Here is a 12,818-nt window from a genome sequence, read left to right on the forward strand (position 1 = left end):
CGACCGGACGAACCGGGACCGCGGGGGCTCCGCGGGGACCTGCAGCCCAGGGCCGGGCCGGGCTCGCCCCACCCGAATCCACCTTAACGCGGGACGGCAGCCGCTGTTTGTACACAGCGCGCGCACCTCCCCGTCAGCCGCGGTCCGTATCCCCACGCAGCATCACACCGTGCCGCGGCACCGCCCGCCACACGGCACAGCCGTCCCCGCCCCCCCCCGCTCCCATTGACCCCAGGGCTGAACACAGGGACCAGGCTGCGATGCTCCACTTTATTGAGGTGACACGGGCACTGCCCCGTGGGGCTGTGCTAAGGCAGCTGCGGCTCTTGGTGAGGCTGGGTTCCATCCTGCCCCCTGCCCAGGAGCCTTCCCCCTGGGTGGGGGGCACACGGGCAGTGATGTGGCAGCAGGGCTCAGGCTTTGCCGGGGTCCTCCTTCAGCGTCACAGTGCGGTTGAACACCAGCTGTGTACAGACAGAAGCAGGGTTCAGAGCACTGCAGCCCTGCAGGGGGGCGATGTGCTGCCCCTCAGCCCAGGGCTCACCTTGCTGTCAGTGCTGTCAGGATCCACTGAGAAATAGCCCAAACGCTCAAACTGGAACTTATCAAAGGGCTGCGCCCCGAGGACAGAGCTGTCAACCAGGGCATTGTCCACCACACGCAGGGAGTCCTGGGGAGGGGGGAAAGCAGCACTGTCAGCACCTCCAGCCCCTCTATGTGCCAGTGCTGAGGACAGGAGAGTTGCAGCAAATCACTGCTGGCACTCACGGGGTTGAGGTCACTCAGGAATCCACCTGGCACCTCCGAAGGGTCCTCGGGATTTTTGTGCAAAAACCTGCAATGAGACTCAGCCAAAGGGGCTGTGTGGCAGCAGCACCCCGCAGTGGGGTGACAGCAGCCAGGTGACACCACTGCCATGCTGCCCCGGTACTCACAGCCGCTCATACAGCCGCACTTCGCACACCCGCGGCTCTGACACCCAGTGGATGAAGGCTTTGGGCTTCTCTGCTGCATCCGACTTGGTGCAGGTCACCTCCAGCTCAGTGACGCGCCCATGGGCATCCTGAGGTGGGGGGAGAGGAGCCATCAGGGGGCAGCTCCAGCCCACAGCCCCCCCTGCCCAGGGCCACGCACCTTGATGACGTTCTGCACGGCGATGACGTAGCCGCTGTGCCGCAGCCCCACGGGCTGCCCGAGGGCCAGGCGCTTGTAGCCCCTGTCTGCCTCCTGCAAGAGGATACACTGCTGCAGGACGGGGTGCAGCACAGATCCCCCCTCCAGCTGAATCCCCATGACTGTGTCCCTCTCCCTGTTCTGCTCAGTGACACTGAGCCCAACTCACCTCCTTGAAGTCAGTCTCCTCGATGTAGACAACAGACTGGAAGGGCACTTTGTGGAAGCCCCGGCTCTCATCAGCAGGAAAGTTGGGCACGAGGACATCAATTGCCTGGGGGACGAGAGGGGGTGAATGCTGCCCCAGGACCCCTGCACCCAGCCCAGCCCACAGCAGCCTCACCTGGGGGGCCGGGAAGTTGGTGATGGTGACCTTGAGGGGCTCCAGCACGGCCATGGCGCGGGGGGCCTGCTCATTCAGTACATCCCTTACACACGCCTCTAGTAAGTGCGGTTCCATCGTCGCCTGGGCCACTGTCACACCAACCTGCGGGATGGAATGCACTGCTGTCACCCTGCTGGCTATGGGGACATGTCCACACGCTCCATCCCTTGGTGCCTACCCGTGCACAGAAGTTATTGATGGCCTCAGGAGGGAAGCCTCGCCGACGCAGGGCTGTCAGCGTGAAGAGCCGCGGGTCATCCCAGTCCCTGAGAAAACACTGCTGTGACAACCCAGCATGCCCTGAGCGACAGCCACGCCGTCTGCTGGTCCACCCCTACCGCACAGCCCCAGTCTCCACCAGGCGGATGATCTTCCTCTTGGAGACAACGGTGTAAAGCAGGTTGAGGCGGCCGTATTCCCACTGCACGGGGCAGTACACATCCAGCGCGTTGCACAGCCAGAAGTAGGAGGAGCGCCTGCGAGGAAGCACAGCCTGGCTCAGCCACAAGGACATGGTGACCCCTGCCCGGGGCTGTGCACAGCACTCACCTGGCCTGGAACTCCTTGGTGCAGAGGGAGTGGGTGATGTGCTCGATGGAGTCGCAGAGGCAGTGGGTATAGTCATATGTCGGGTAGATGCACCTACAGGGAATGTGAACTTTGCTCCAGCCTCCCCGTTTTTCTTCCAAGACCCTCCTACCCCCCCCACACACAGACCCATCCATGACACCATCCTGTGGGATGCTATGGGCTCTCCATACCATTTGTCCCCGGTGCGGTGGTGCGGAGTGAATTTGACACGGTAGGCAACGGGGTCCATCTTCCCATCCTCCATCACCAGCTTCATACGCAGTGTGGCCTCCCCCTCCCCAAACTTCCCCTTTCGCATGTCCTGCAAGGCAAGCAAAGGCCATCAGCTGGGCCCTGCACCCCATGGGCACCAAGAGTACCCTGGCTGAGAGTACCTCAAAGAGCACCAGTGACTCCTCCACGGGCCGGTCCCGCCACGGTGATGGTGGTGGGTTGTGACCCTTGATCTCCTCAACCTTCTGATGGCAGACATAGGCCTGTCCCCTGCAGGGAGAACACATGGCCAAGCGGACATAAGCAGCCCACCCCTGAACAAGGAGCAGCCATCCCTGGGCACCGCCGCATCACACTCACCTGCGGATGAGCTCCAGAGCCCAGGCGTAGAGCTGGTCAAAGTAGTCTGAGGCATGGGTCACAGCATGGGGCTGGTAGCCTGGGGGGACAGGACAGGTTTGAGTCATCACTAGGGCTTGGCAGCAGGAGCTGCATGCAGCATCCCGCCCTCCCCATTACAAGCCCTACCAAGCCATTCCACCATCTCCCGGATGGCCGTGAAGTACTTCTCCTCCTCCTTCTCAGGGTTGGTGTCGTCATAGCGCAGGAAGCAGATGCCCCCATTGGCCTGGGGAAGTGAGGAAAGTAAGCAGCTGCTCCCCACAGGACCTGGACACAGCCAGAGGATGCAGGGAGAAGGGAGCAGGCTGTAGGGCTTGGCAGCTCACCTTGGCATAACCAAAGTTGAAGTTGATTGCCTTGGCATGGCCGATGTGCAGGATGCCATTGGGCTCTGGAGGGAACCGTGTCCGCACCTGCATGGGGGGAGAAGAGAAAGTACTGACACAATCCCGCATGCCCTGTGCCTCTGCAGAGCCCACTGCAGCCTCACACCACAATGGCACCCTCAAGGGGGTCACTGTACTCGGAGACTCGATCTCACCTGCCCACCCGTGACTGCCAGGTGCTGCTTCAGCAGAGCCATGGTGTTGGGTGTCACCACGTAGCCCTCCGTCTTGTAGTTCTCTCCTGTGGGAACAGTGTGGTCAGTGGTACAGCACAGTGCCAGGCCTGGCAGCCTGCAGGCTGTACCTCCTTGTGCTCACCCGGCTTGTGGAATTTCAGAGCTTCTCCTCGCAGCTGCTCCAGCAGCGACTTTGTCTCTGTGCCCACCTCACCTGTGGGGAGTGACAGGGCTGAGCCAGCACTGCTGGGTGGGACAGAGCGCAGCCTGTGCTCACACTGAGTGTGGTGATGCCTGACCACAGCCCGGGGGCTGCTGGGACCAAAGGGCTGTGGAAGCTGCCATGGGGCCACTCACCATTCTCCACCACAGGTGCCTTCTGCTTCTCCACCGTGCCCGGACGGGCCTTGGCAGCCTGCAGGGATGAACACAGCAGCCTGAGCGACCGCTGTGCACACACCTCCCTCCAGCCATACCCACCCCCAGCAATAGCACTGTCCTGCAATGGCAGCTGTGGCCGCTCAGGAACAACCACTCGGCCCCTCTGCATCACCTTTGGTTTCTTTTCCAGATCAGCTTCTGTCTTTGGTCCCAGCAAATGCAGCACCTGGGTGGGATGAAGGAGGTCTGACGGGGTGTCCCAGGCCCGGGGCGGCCCAGGGCGCATTGTACCGCAGTGCCCAGCACCCACCTGCAGATCCACCTCGTTCTTGATGCTCTTCCCATCCGCCCACTGCAGCCGGCTCCGTGCCTCCGCTGTTGGTGCACACAGCGTGGGGTGCGACCCGGTGGGCTTCAAGCAGCCCCCCAGGCCCGACTCCATCCCCATCCCCGCACTCACCCATCAGCAGCCCCGTGTTGAAGTGGTACCGCTCCGCCAGCAGCTGCTCCCGGTGCCGGCTGACCACGGCCTCCACCTGCGGACCCCGGGGCTGAGCGGGAAGGACACACCCGACCCCCCGGTTCCCGTTCCCTCCGCGCTCCCCCCGTTCCCACTCACCGCCTCCTCGATCTGCTCGGGGCTGACTCGCACCCCCACGCCGCACGCCCGCTCGAAGTCGGCCGGTTCCAGCGGTTCCAGCGGGTGGCTGCGGATGTACTGCAGGGCGGCTGCGGGCACACAGCGCTCAGCACCGGGCCCCGCTCCCCCCACCCCCATGCCGTGCCGTGCCGTGCCGTGCCGCGCCGTGCCGTGCCGTACCTCCCAGCTGCTGGTCGGTGCGGATCTCCCTCCGCCCGATGTACCCCACCACGAAGGCCAAGCGCTCCGGGTCGCGGAGCCGTGCAGCCGCGTTGTACAGCAGAGCTCCGGTGCCTTTATCCAGGCCCGGTCCCAGCGCGGTGCGGGCCTGCAGCACGGCCCGGCGGAGCTGCGCGCTCAGCGCGGCGTTGCGCAGCGTCTCTCGGGCCTTGGCCTCGCTCAGCCCGATCCCGGTGAAGAGCTCCAGCGCCTCCGCCTCCTCCGCCGCCGCCATGGCCGCCATGCTGCCCCTGCCCGCCTGCGGGGGCGGAGCCTCCCGCCGCCCCGCCCTCCCCGGTGAGCCAATCGGGAGAGAGCGCAGCTCGCTCCGGCCAATGGAGTGAGGGAGCTCCTCGCGAGCTCCGCGAATCAGAGAGCAGGGGGGCGTTGCCAGGCGGAAGGCAGGTTGCATCATTTAAAGGGGCCGCTGCCCGCGGCGGACACGTGGGGGGCAGCGCCGGGGCGGGGCCGGGGGCGGGCGGGGGGCGGAGCCGTGAGGAGCGGGCTGGGTCTCTTTTGTCGGCGGTGGGGGTCCATGGTGCAGCCCCGGGTGTCCGCCTTGTGCCTCACACGGCCACCCGTCTCCTCCCTTCATCCCCCCATTGTATCCCCACGGCCACCCCTGCCCTTGTATCCCCCCCATTGTGTCCCCGCATCTCTCTTCCTTGCACCCTCTTATATCCTCACAGCCACCCATTTTCCCTTCATTGTATCCCCACGGCCGCCCCACCCCCCTGTACCTCCCCTTAAGTTCCCGCAGCCACCCGTGTCCCTCCCCACGTCCCCTCCCTTACCCTGCACCCTGAGCTGACCTCTGTGCCCACACCCACCCATTGTAGCTGCCGCAGCTGCTGGGGCTGTGGCCCCCCAGGATACCCCCCCTCACCCACACCACCACCAGCAGCACCGCAGTTCAGAAAGGGCTTTATTGGCACTTCCACCTGCTCTCAGCACCCGGTGTGCACCTGCTCCACACACAAGCTGTCCCCTGGCTCCGTCCCCATGGCCTTCTGCCCCACCTGCACGCTGTGTGCCCGCTCTGTGCCCGCCGCATTCTCCATCTGCTCCTCCGTCCCGGTGCCGCCAGCAGGCAGCGGCCTCATGCTGAACCTGGCGCAGACGTTGGTGCCCGACACGCTGCGGTACTCGCCCATCTCGGTGCGCACCGCCTCGTTCTGTGTGATGGTGAGCACGACGGGCACCGACAGCGTCACCTCCTTGCGCAGCACGTGGACGGTGAGCTGTGTGCGCGGCGGCACCTTGGCGGGCAGGGCCACCTCGCTGCGCTCCCTCCTGGTGCTCGACTCGCTGCGGCCCTTGTGCACCGTGAACACGTTGCCGGCCTCCACGGTCAGCGTGAAGGAGAGCCCGGCCCGCAGGCTGGTGGCGTTGCTGAAGCGGAAGCTCTGCCATAGCGTGGTGCTGTACTCCCGGGTGCTGCCGGCTGCCAGCGCCTGCTCTGATTCGGTCTCGTTCACCCCCACGATCTCGTCCACCAGCACCTCCCGCTCCTCCTCGATGCGTTTCTGGTCCCACAGGAGCCGTGCGGTGACCGTGGGGCGGCCGGGCCGCAGCGGGCGCAGGTGTGACAGCCGGGCCTGGAAGTTCAGCTGTGCCCCATAGTCGTCCACGCGCTCGCCGGGCCAGGCCAGGCAGTGCCAGCCGCCGCGGTTGGGGTGCTGGTAGAGCAGCCAGACCCCGCGCTGCACCACGTGCGAGGCCACGCGGTCGTTGAAGTACCCGTAGGCCAGGTTGGTCTCCTCGCTGACCACCTTGCAGGCGCCCTGCAGGTGGGGCCGCTCGTACAGGGTGATCTGTGGGTCCAGCAGGTCGTGGTGCACCAGGCGCAGCGCCGAGAAGCTGTTGGGCCGCTCCACGGCCTCGTACTCACCCTCCTCGAAGACGTGCGGCTCGCCCTCGTACTTGGGCTGCGTGTAGGCGATCCAGGGCTGCCCCACCACCTTCAGCGACGCGATGCAGTCGCCAAAATCCAGCTCGTGCAGGTCGGGCACGTCGCAGGTGAACTCACGGCTCAGCCCCTCGAAGTCGGCGCGCTCATACACCGTGATCTTGTTCATGGTGCTGTGTGGCCGGCAGCCCCGGCACCTCCTGTCCCTGGCTGCCCTCCCTGCCCCGTCCCGCTGCCTCTGCTCTCTGTGTTGCTGTGCCCCAACGCCGCCCCGCAGCCGCCGCTTTTATCACAGGGCTGTGACATGCTGTGACATGAGGGCCCCGCCACGGCCCCACGGACCCGCACAGCACAGCGGGATGCCCGCAGACCAGCCCTGCCGGATCGTCCTGCCGCACCCCAGGCACATGGCGCTCCAGCGCTAACGAGTCACCGGCAATTAGTAGGGGAGCTTCCGCCCTGCCTGCACTAATTATGGTGTGAGATGGCAGTGGGGCCGGAAAGGCTGGATCACAGTGGTGGGGTGAGAGGGTGCAGCGGTGGGACCAGCCAGTGTCCCAGGATGAGACCCCACTGTGCCCCGGTCCCACTGGGACTCAGTGCAACCCCTGGCACAGCACAGCACTGCCACTTGGCATGGCATGGCCACTTGGCACAGCACAGCATGGCATAGCCCCCCACCACGGCACAGCACAGGGTGTTACAACAGAGCCGTATGACATGGCGTGGTGGTGTGACAAGGCATGATGCAGCGACGGCCTGGGCAGGCGGTGCCACTGTTCCCTCCCTGTCTCTCATGATGGGGACATCCCTGACCTCACTGCTGGGCAGGATGCCCATGGACTTCCTGGGGCAGCATACACCACTGACACCCCCAGCCCCACATCAAACACAGGCTTGTGCAACTCTCAGTCCCACAGCCCTCTCACAGCCAAGTGGGCACAGGGCAGCAGCTGCCTCCTGCAACGAGAGGTGGCCCCTTCTCCACAGCCCCTCAGTGTCACCACCCCCACCCAGTTCCTCCCAACCCGGTGCCACCATCCCAAGCCGGGGTGTGCCAGGGTCTCCCAGTTTATTGCCAGATGTCGGGGCGGTTGGGGTTACACCAGACAAACGCTACAGAAGCGGTTAGTGAGCGAAGTGCCACCGGCCGGGGCGGCCGGGCTGGGGGGCAGTGGGGCACAGGGACGGAGGCCAGGGAGGAGCTGTCCTACTCACTTACCCCCTCCCACCACCCACACCCCATGTCCTACACCCCCCTCCCGACGCTGGGGACCCCCGTGGCCGCCCCGTCCCCGTGTCCCCGAGCGGTTCCCACCACCCCCTACTCCCTGCATAGAGGCTGGGACAGTGCGGCGGGGGGGGCCCAGGCGCGGGGCTGCATGGGTGGGAGGCGGTGCTGGCATTATTGCTATGGCGGGCGGGAGCAGCGCGACCCTCCCCACGCTCAGATCACAGTCTCGAAGAGCGTTGTCTTCTCCTTGGGGGGCTCTGGGGCCAGCAGCTTGGCTTCGGCCTCGGGCGTCAGGTACTCCAGGTGGTGGTGGCCCCAGATTGGCGTGGTCAGCAGCTGCCAGCGCTGCAGGGACATGGGGTCAGCATTGGGGACGTGGCACAGAACAGAGCATGTGGGTGGGGATGGGGTTTGGATTAGGGGGGATGGGGACAGAAATGGCATTTTGATGGGCATAAGGCAGGGATAGGATTTGGACTGGGAGGAAGGGATTGAAATGGGACTGAGAGAGGGGGTAGGGCAGCAGTGGCAGGGTGAGGATGGGGACTGAGATGGCACTGAGAGAGAGACAGGGATGGGGACAAGGATGGGATTTGAACAGAGACAACCATAGAAGCGGGGATGAGATTTGGATAAGGTTGGCTTTGAGCGAGACGGTGATGGGGACAGTGATGAGATGGGGAGAAGGCATCAGGGATCAGGATGGGATTCAGCTCAGGATGGGACTGAGCCACCAACGTGAGGTGATGGGATGGAAATGCCAGAAGGAACAGGGAATGGATTCAGGTGCGGATGGGGACAGGGACCAGGGTGGCCCGGTGCCGCCTCACCTCGCGCAAGGAGCCTTTGCAGCGCAGGAGCTTGTAGATGACAGTGCAGGGGATGCAGAGCATGGAGGAGAGAGCCAGGACCCAGCCGATGGCGTCGCCCCACCACGGGTACACGTAGGTCTTGTTGTACGTCAGCGGTTTGTAGTTCACCACGTGGAACAAGAAGATGCCCTGCGCGGAGCGGCAGCGAGCTCCCACGGCCGTCCCCACGCGCGTCCCCCCGCACGAGTGTCCCACCCCCCACCCACCGCCGTGCCCGCAGCCGCCGCCGGGGGGAGCCCGGAGCCCGCGGAGCTCCGGCCGGGGCAGCGCGCACACGGCCACGCGAGGGCGCCCGAGCGCCCCCCGACCCACGCGCGACCGCGTCCCCGCTCACCACGCAGACCAGCGGCGTCACCACGGCCCAGCACCACTTCATGAAGGGCAGCGGCCGGTAGCCGATCATGCGGGCCACGTCGTCCATGAAGCGGTCAGCGCCTGCGGGGACGGGGACGTCAGTGGGGTCCCACGGGTGTCCATCCCTGCAGCCCTCCCCGTCCCCACAGCCTCACCGTACACCCAGGCGATGACCACACACTCCCAGAACGCCTGCCACAGCAGCGTGATCCCGCTGGCTGAGTAGTTGTCGAACAGCTGGAACACGTACATGCCGCCCTGCGGGACAGCACTGCATTCACCGGGCTGCTCCATGGGCACCCAAATGGGACAGGGACCCCAAATGGGACGGGGACCCCAAATGGGACGGGGACCCCCCAGTGCTATGGGCACATTCAGTAGCACAACCTTCCCAAATGGCACAGACCCCCCATATGTCATGGATCCTCTGAATGGCACAGACAGCCCAGCGCCATGGGCACCCCAATGGCACACACAACACCCCAAATGGCACAGACACCCCCAATCCAAGGGCATTCCAATGGCACAGCCACCCCAGATGGCAGACACCCCACAGAGCCATGGAAGCTCCAGCCCCATGCCACGGGAAGGCACAGCCCGGCCCTGGCCCGTGTCCGTGTGCGTCCCCACCTGTGTCACCATGGAGAGGTCGATGAGGCAGCAGACGATGCAGCAGAGCGCGGCCGTGAGCTCACGGCGCAGTGAGCCGGCCCCCGGCTGGGGGAACAGGTCCAGGATGCCAGTGATGAAACCCTCCACACCGACAAACTGCGGCACACAGAGGGGTCAGCAGGGGCACAGGGTCCCAGCCCCGTCCCCGTCCCCACTGCCGTACCTGGCTGTCCAGCCCCAGCACCAGGAGCATGAAGAAGAAGAGCGTGGCCCACAGCGGGGACAGGGGCATCAGTGTCACGGCTTTGGGGTAGGCGATGAAGGCCAACCCGGGGCCTGCAGGACAGTAGGGTGAGCGGTGCCACCCCCTGTAGGATACACAGGGCCCGCAGCACGCACCACTCACCCGATTCGGCCACTTTGGAGATATCCACGCCCTGCTCTGAGGCCATGAAGCCCAGCACGGAGAACACGACGAAGCCAGAGAAGAAGCTGGTGGAGCTGTTGATGACGGCCAGGATGTAGGCGTCCCTGTGGGCACAGTGGGTTATGGGCTGTGCAGGAGCTCTGTGGGGCTCTGCGGGGTCCCGGCGGCGCAGCCCTACCTGTAGCAGTTGTTGTGGAAGCGGTTGTAGCTGCCCAGCGCCGTCAGCGCGCCCAACCCGATGGCGTAAGAGAAGAAGATCTGAGTGCCGGCGTCGATCCAGACCTGGGGCATGGGGACGGCGCTGGGGTTTAGGGGCACTGCGTGTCCCTTGTCCCTCTCCGTGGCCTCGCTGCCCCCCCCGCCCTCACCTGCGCCTCAGCCAGCTTGGACCAGTCGGGTTTCAGGTAGTAAACGATGCCGCCCAGTGCACCGGGCAGCGTCACGCCGTGCACCAGCAGCAGGATGAGGACCACGTAGGGGAACAGCGCCGTGAAGTAGACGATCTGTGGACAGGGAGCTGGTCAGAGCCCCGCGGGGCAGGAGGTGCTATGGGGCAGGACGCCCCGTGCCACGTGTGTCCCCATCAGGGCTGGGGTTTGGACGTCCCCAAGCACTGGTGGCACCTCCCGTACAGCCGTGGGACCGCGTTACCTTCCCAGTTGACTTGACACCTTTCCAGATGCAGAAGTAGACGATGATCCAGGTGGAGACCAGGCACAGGATCATCTGCCAGTTCATCTCCCCCGGCTCGCTCAGGTCCCCCGACAGCCGCAGCACTTTGTTCCTGCACGGCGGGGTGGCACTGAGCACCAACACATCCCCGTCCCCTCCGCCCCGCGCCGTCCCCACACTCACTCCCAGAACTCGATGACGGGTGAGCGCATGTCGGAGCAGCTGACGTTGAGGGCGGTGGCGGCGGCGCTGGCGTTGGCGCTGGCGTTACGGCACAGCTCCAGGTGGAAGAACTCTGCGCAGCGCTCCGTGTTCCACGCGTGGCCGCAGGTGGCCCAGGGCAGCTTGTCGGTCAGCGAGTGCACCAGGTAGAAGAGCCCCCACACCAGGATCATGATGTAGTAGGAGTTACAGAAGAAGACGATCACCATGGAGGCCAAGCCCAGACCTGGAACGGTGGCGGTGGGGTTGGCACGAGGCTCTGTGTGCCCACAGTGATCCAGGGGGAGAGGATGTGCCACAATGGCGGGGACGGGATGTGCAGGTGTGGGATGATGGGCAAAGGGATGGCGTGGGATCAGCCATGGGCACAGTGGGGACTCGTGGCTCTCGGGGACGGTAACGGGGAGCTGCAGGGCAGGGCAGGGAGCTGCCATCCTTGGCTGCGGGACACGGGGCGTGGACAGGGAGCTGCGGGGGCCCCGCGCAGGGCACGGAGCAGGGGGGAGGACGGCGAATACCTTTAAAGAGCGGAGCGATATTCCACGCCGCGATGCCCCCCTGCTTCATGAACTGCCCCAGGGCCACCTCCAGGAAGAAGACGGGGATGCCGCCCACGAAGACGATGAGCAGATAGGGGATGAGGAAGACGCCTGGGGGGGGGACGCGGCCGTTCAGGGTACGGCTCAGCCGTGCCGTCCCCCCCTCGCCGGTCCCCCCCGCGCCGCCCGCCGGGCGCAGCGAATGGCGAGCGTCACTCGGCGCACTCCCCCTCGCCGCGCGCCGATGTAGGTCAGGGCGGGCAGGTGGCGGACCCCCACCACCCCCCCCCCACACACACACACCCCGCGCCGGGGCTCACCTCCGCCGTTCTTGTAGCACAGGTAGGGGAAGCGCCACACGTTGCCCAGCCCCACGGCGAAGCCCACGCAGGACATGATGAAGTCCATCTGCCGGGTCCATGTCTCCCGCTCCGGGGCGGCCGTTCTGGGGGGGCCGGGGGCTCCCACCAGCGGCGCCGTCACCGTCCGCTCCTCTCCCGCCGCGGGGGGCTCGGTGCCCTCTGCCGGGACACGGACGGGAACTGGGGGGGTGGGGGGGGCAGCGCCGCCGTCACCAGCGCTCACGGGTGGGGAGAAAGGGGGACGCGGGGGGGGGGGGGGGGGTCCCCCCATGTCCCCGCGCGATCCCCCCCCGCGCCCCTCGCTCCGCGCGTGGGGGCGTGACGTCAGATGTCAGCCCGCCGCGTGACGTCACAATGCAGAGCGGTGACTCACCCCGCGGCGGGACGGGAGGGGGCGCGCCGCGGTCGCGCGTGGCCGTGGGCAGTCCCCCCCCCAACCGCCCCCCCCCCCCAACGCGCACCGCATCCCTCCCCGGCCCGGTTCAGCCCCGCTCTTACCGGAGCCCGTCGGGGCGGCGGCGTCGCGGCTCGGGGCGGCGGGAGGCTGCGGGGCGGCCGTGTCGGCGGGGACGGGGGGCATGGCGCGGGGGGCCGGGGACCGGGGGCGGCTCGGGGGCGGCTCCGTGCCCGGGGGGAGCTCAGAAGCAATCCACGAAGCACTTGAAGGTGAGTCGGAAGAACCTCATTGAGGGCGGCGGGGCGCGGCGGGGCGGGCCGGGCCGGGCGGGCGGCTCAGAGCCGGGCTGCGGGGCCGGCGCCGCGCGGCCGCTCCGGGGCTCTCTGCGCCGCGGCACCGGGCGGCGGCGGAGGCAGAGCCGGGCCGCGCCGCCCCTCGAGAGCCATTGGCCGCGCCGCCCGCCCGCGGCTTGCCGGGACTTGCAGTCCGCCCCACCGGCACCGGGACGCGGGCACCGGGCAACGGGACGCAGCGGGTGACGGGGCGAACACGGGGTGAACGCGGGGCGCTTGGGGCGGCAGGGCGCCCCGGGGGACGTTTGATCGATACGAAATTGAAGGAGGAAAAGACCTCTGAGATCACCTAATCTGAT

The 12,818-nt window shown here is 66.4% G+C and overlaps 3 protein-coding genes across 4 annotated transcripts; all 3 read right to left on the bottom strand.

Moving 5' to 3' along the window:
• Nucleotides 1-256: 256 nt before the first annotated feature.
• On the bottom strand, nucleotides 257-4,827 carry QARS1 (glutaminyl-tRNA synthetase 1). The gene is made up of 23 exons (XM_015875444.3): nucleotides 4,528-4,827; nucleotides 4,327-4,436; nucleotides 4,168-4,243; nucleotides 4,018-4,082; nucleotides 3,880-3,933; nucleotides 3,684-3,741; nucleotides 3,469-3,540; nucleotides 3,306-3,391; nucleotides 3,091-3,177; nucleotides 2,891-2,990; nucleotides 2,723-2,801; nucleotides 2,524-2,632; nucleotides 2,320-2,450; nucleotides 2,108-2,200; nucleotides 1,897-2,034; nucleotides 1,737-1,824; nucleotides 1,517-1,660; nucleotides 1,343-1,447; nucleotides 1,135-1,227; nucleotides 936-1,063; nucleotides 769-835; nucleotides 545-670; nucleotides 257-464 (listed from the first exon to the last, which is right to left on the bottom strand). Exons 1-23 carry the CDS (start codon nucleotides 4,808-4,810, stop codon nucleotides 414-416), a joined length of 2,343 nt encoding a protein of 780 aa, XP_015730930.2. The 5' UTR covers nucleotides 4,811-4,827; the 3' UTR covers nucleotides 257-413.
• A 653-nt stretch (nucleotides 4,828-5,480) lies between these two features.
• On the bottom strand, nucleotides 5,481-6,791 carry LOC107319923 (epidermal differentiation-specific protein-like). The gene has a single exon (XM_015875290.3). The coding sequence runs from the start codon at nucleotides 6,642-6,644 to the stop codon at nucleotides 5,514-5,516; it is 1,131 nt and encodes a 376-aa protein (XP_015730776.2). The 5' UTR covers nucleotides 6,645-6,791; the 3' UTR covers nucleotides 5,481-5,513.
• Nucleotides 6,792-7,530: 739 nt separating this feature from the next.
• SLC6A8 (solute carrier family 6 member 8) lies at nucleotides 7,531-12,535 on the bottom strand. 2 transcript variants are annotated; one of them, XM_085516819.1, is made up of 14 exons: nucleotides 12,268-12,535; nucleotides 11,728-11,928; nucleotides 11,387-11,518; nucleotides 10,830-11,094; nucleotides 10,626-10,758; nucleotides 10,343-10,477; nucleotides 10,153-10,256; nucleotides 9,954-10,078; nucleotides 9,771-9,883; nucleotides 9,566-9,703; nucleotides 9,091-9,193; nucleotides 8,916-9,016; nucleotides 8,540-8,710; nucleotides 7,531-8,054 (listed from the first exon to the last, which is right to left on the bottom strand). In XM_085516819.1, the coding sequence occupies exons 1-14, from the start codon at nucleotides 12,347-12,349 to the stop codon at nucleotides 7,923-7,925; spliced, it is 1,935 nt and encodes a 644-aa protein (XP_085372945.1). In that variant the 5' UTR covers nucleotides 12,350-12,535; the 3' UTR covers nucleotides 7,531-7,922. The 2 variants fall into 2 exon arrangements, with proteins under 2 accessions (XP_085372945.1, XP_032303138.2); XM_032447247.2 differs by having other exon boundaries at nucleotides 11,728-11,949.
• Between the last annotated feature and the right edge of the window lie 283 nt (nucleotides 12,536-12,818).

Source organism: Coturnix japonica, chromosome 15, assembly GCF_054131305.1.
Source record: "Coturnix japonica strain WE chromosome 15, WE-NBRP24, whole genome shotgun sequence".
NCBI lineage: Eukaryota > Metazoa > Chordata > Aves > Galliformes > Phasianidae > Coturnix > Coturnix japonica.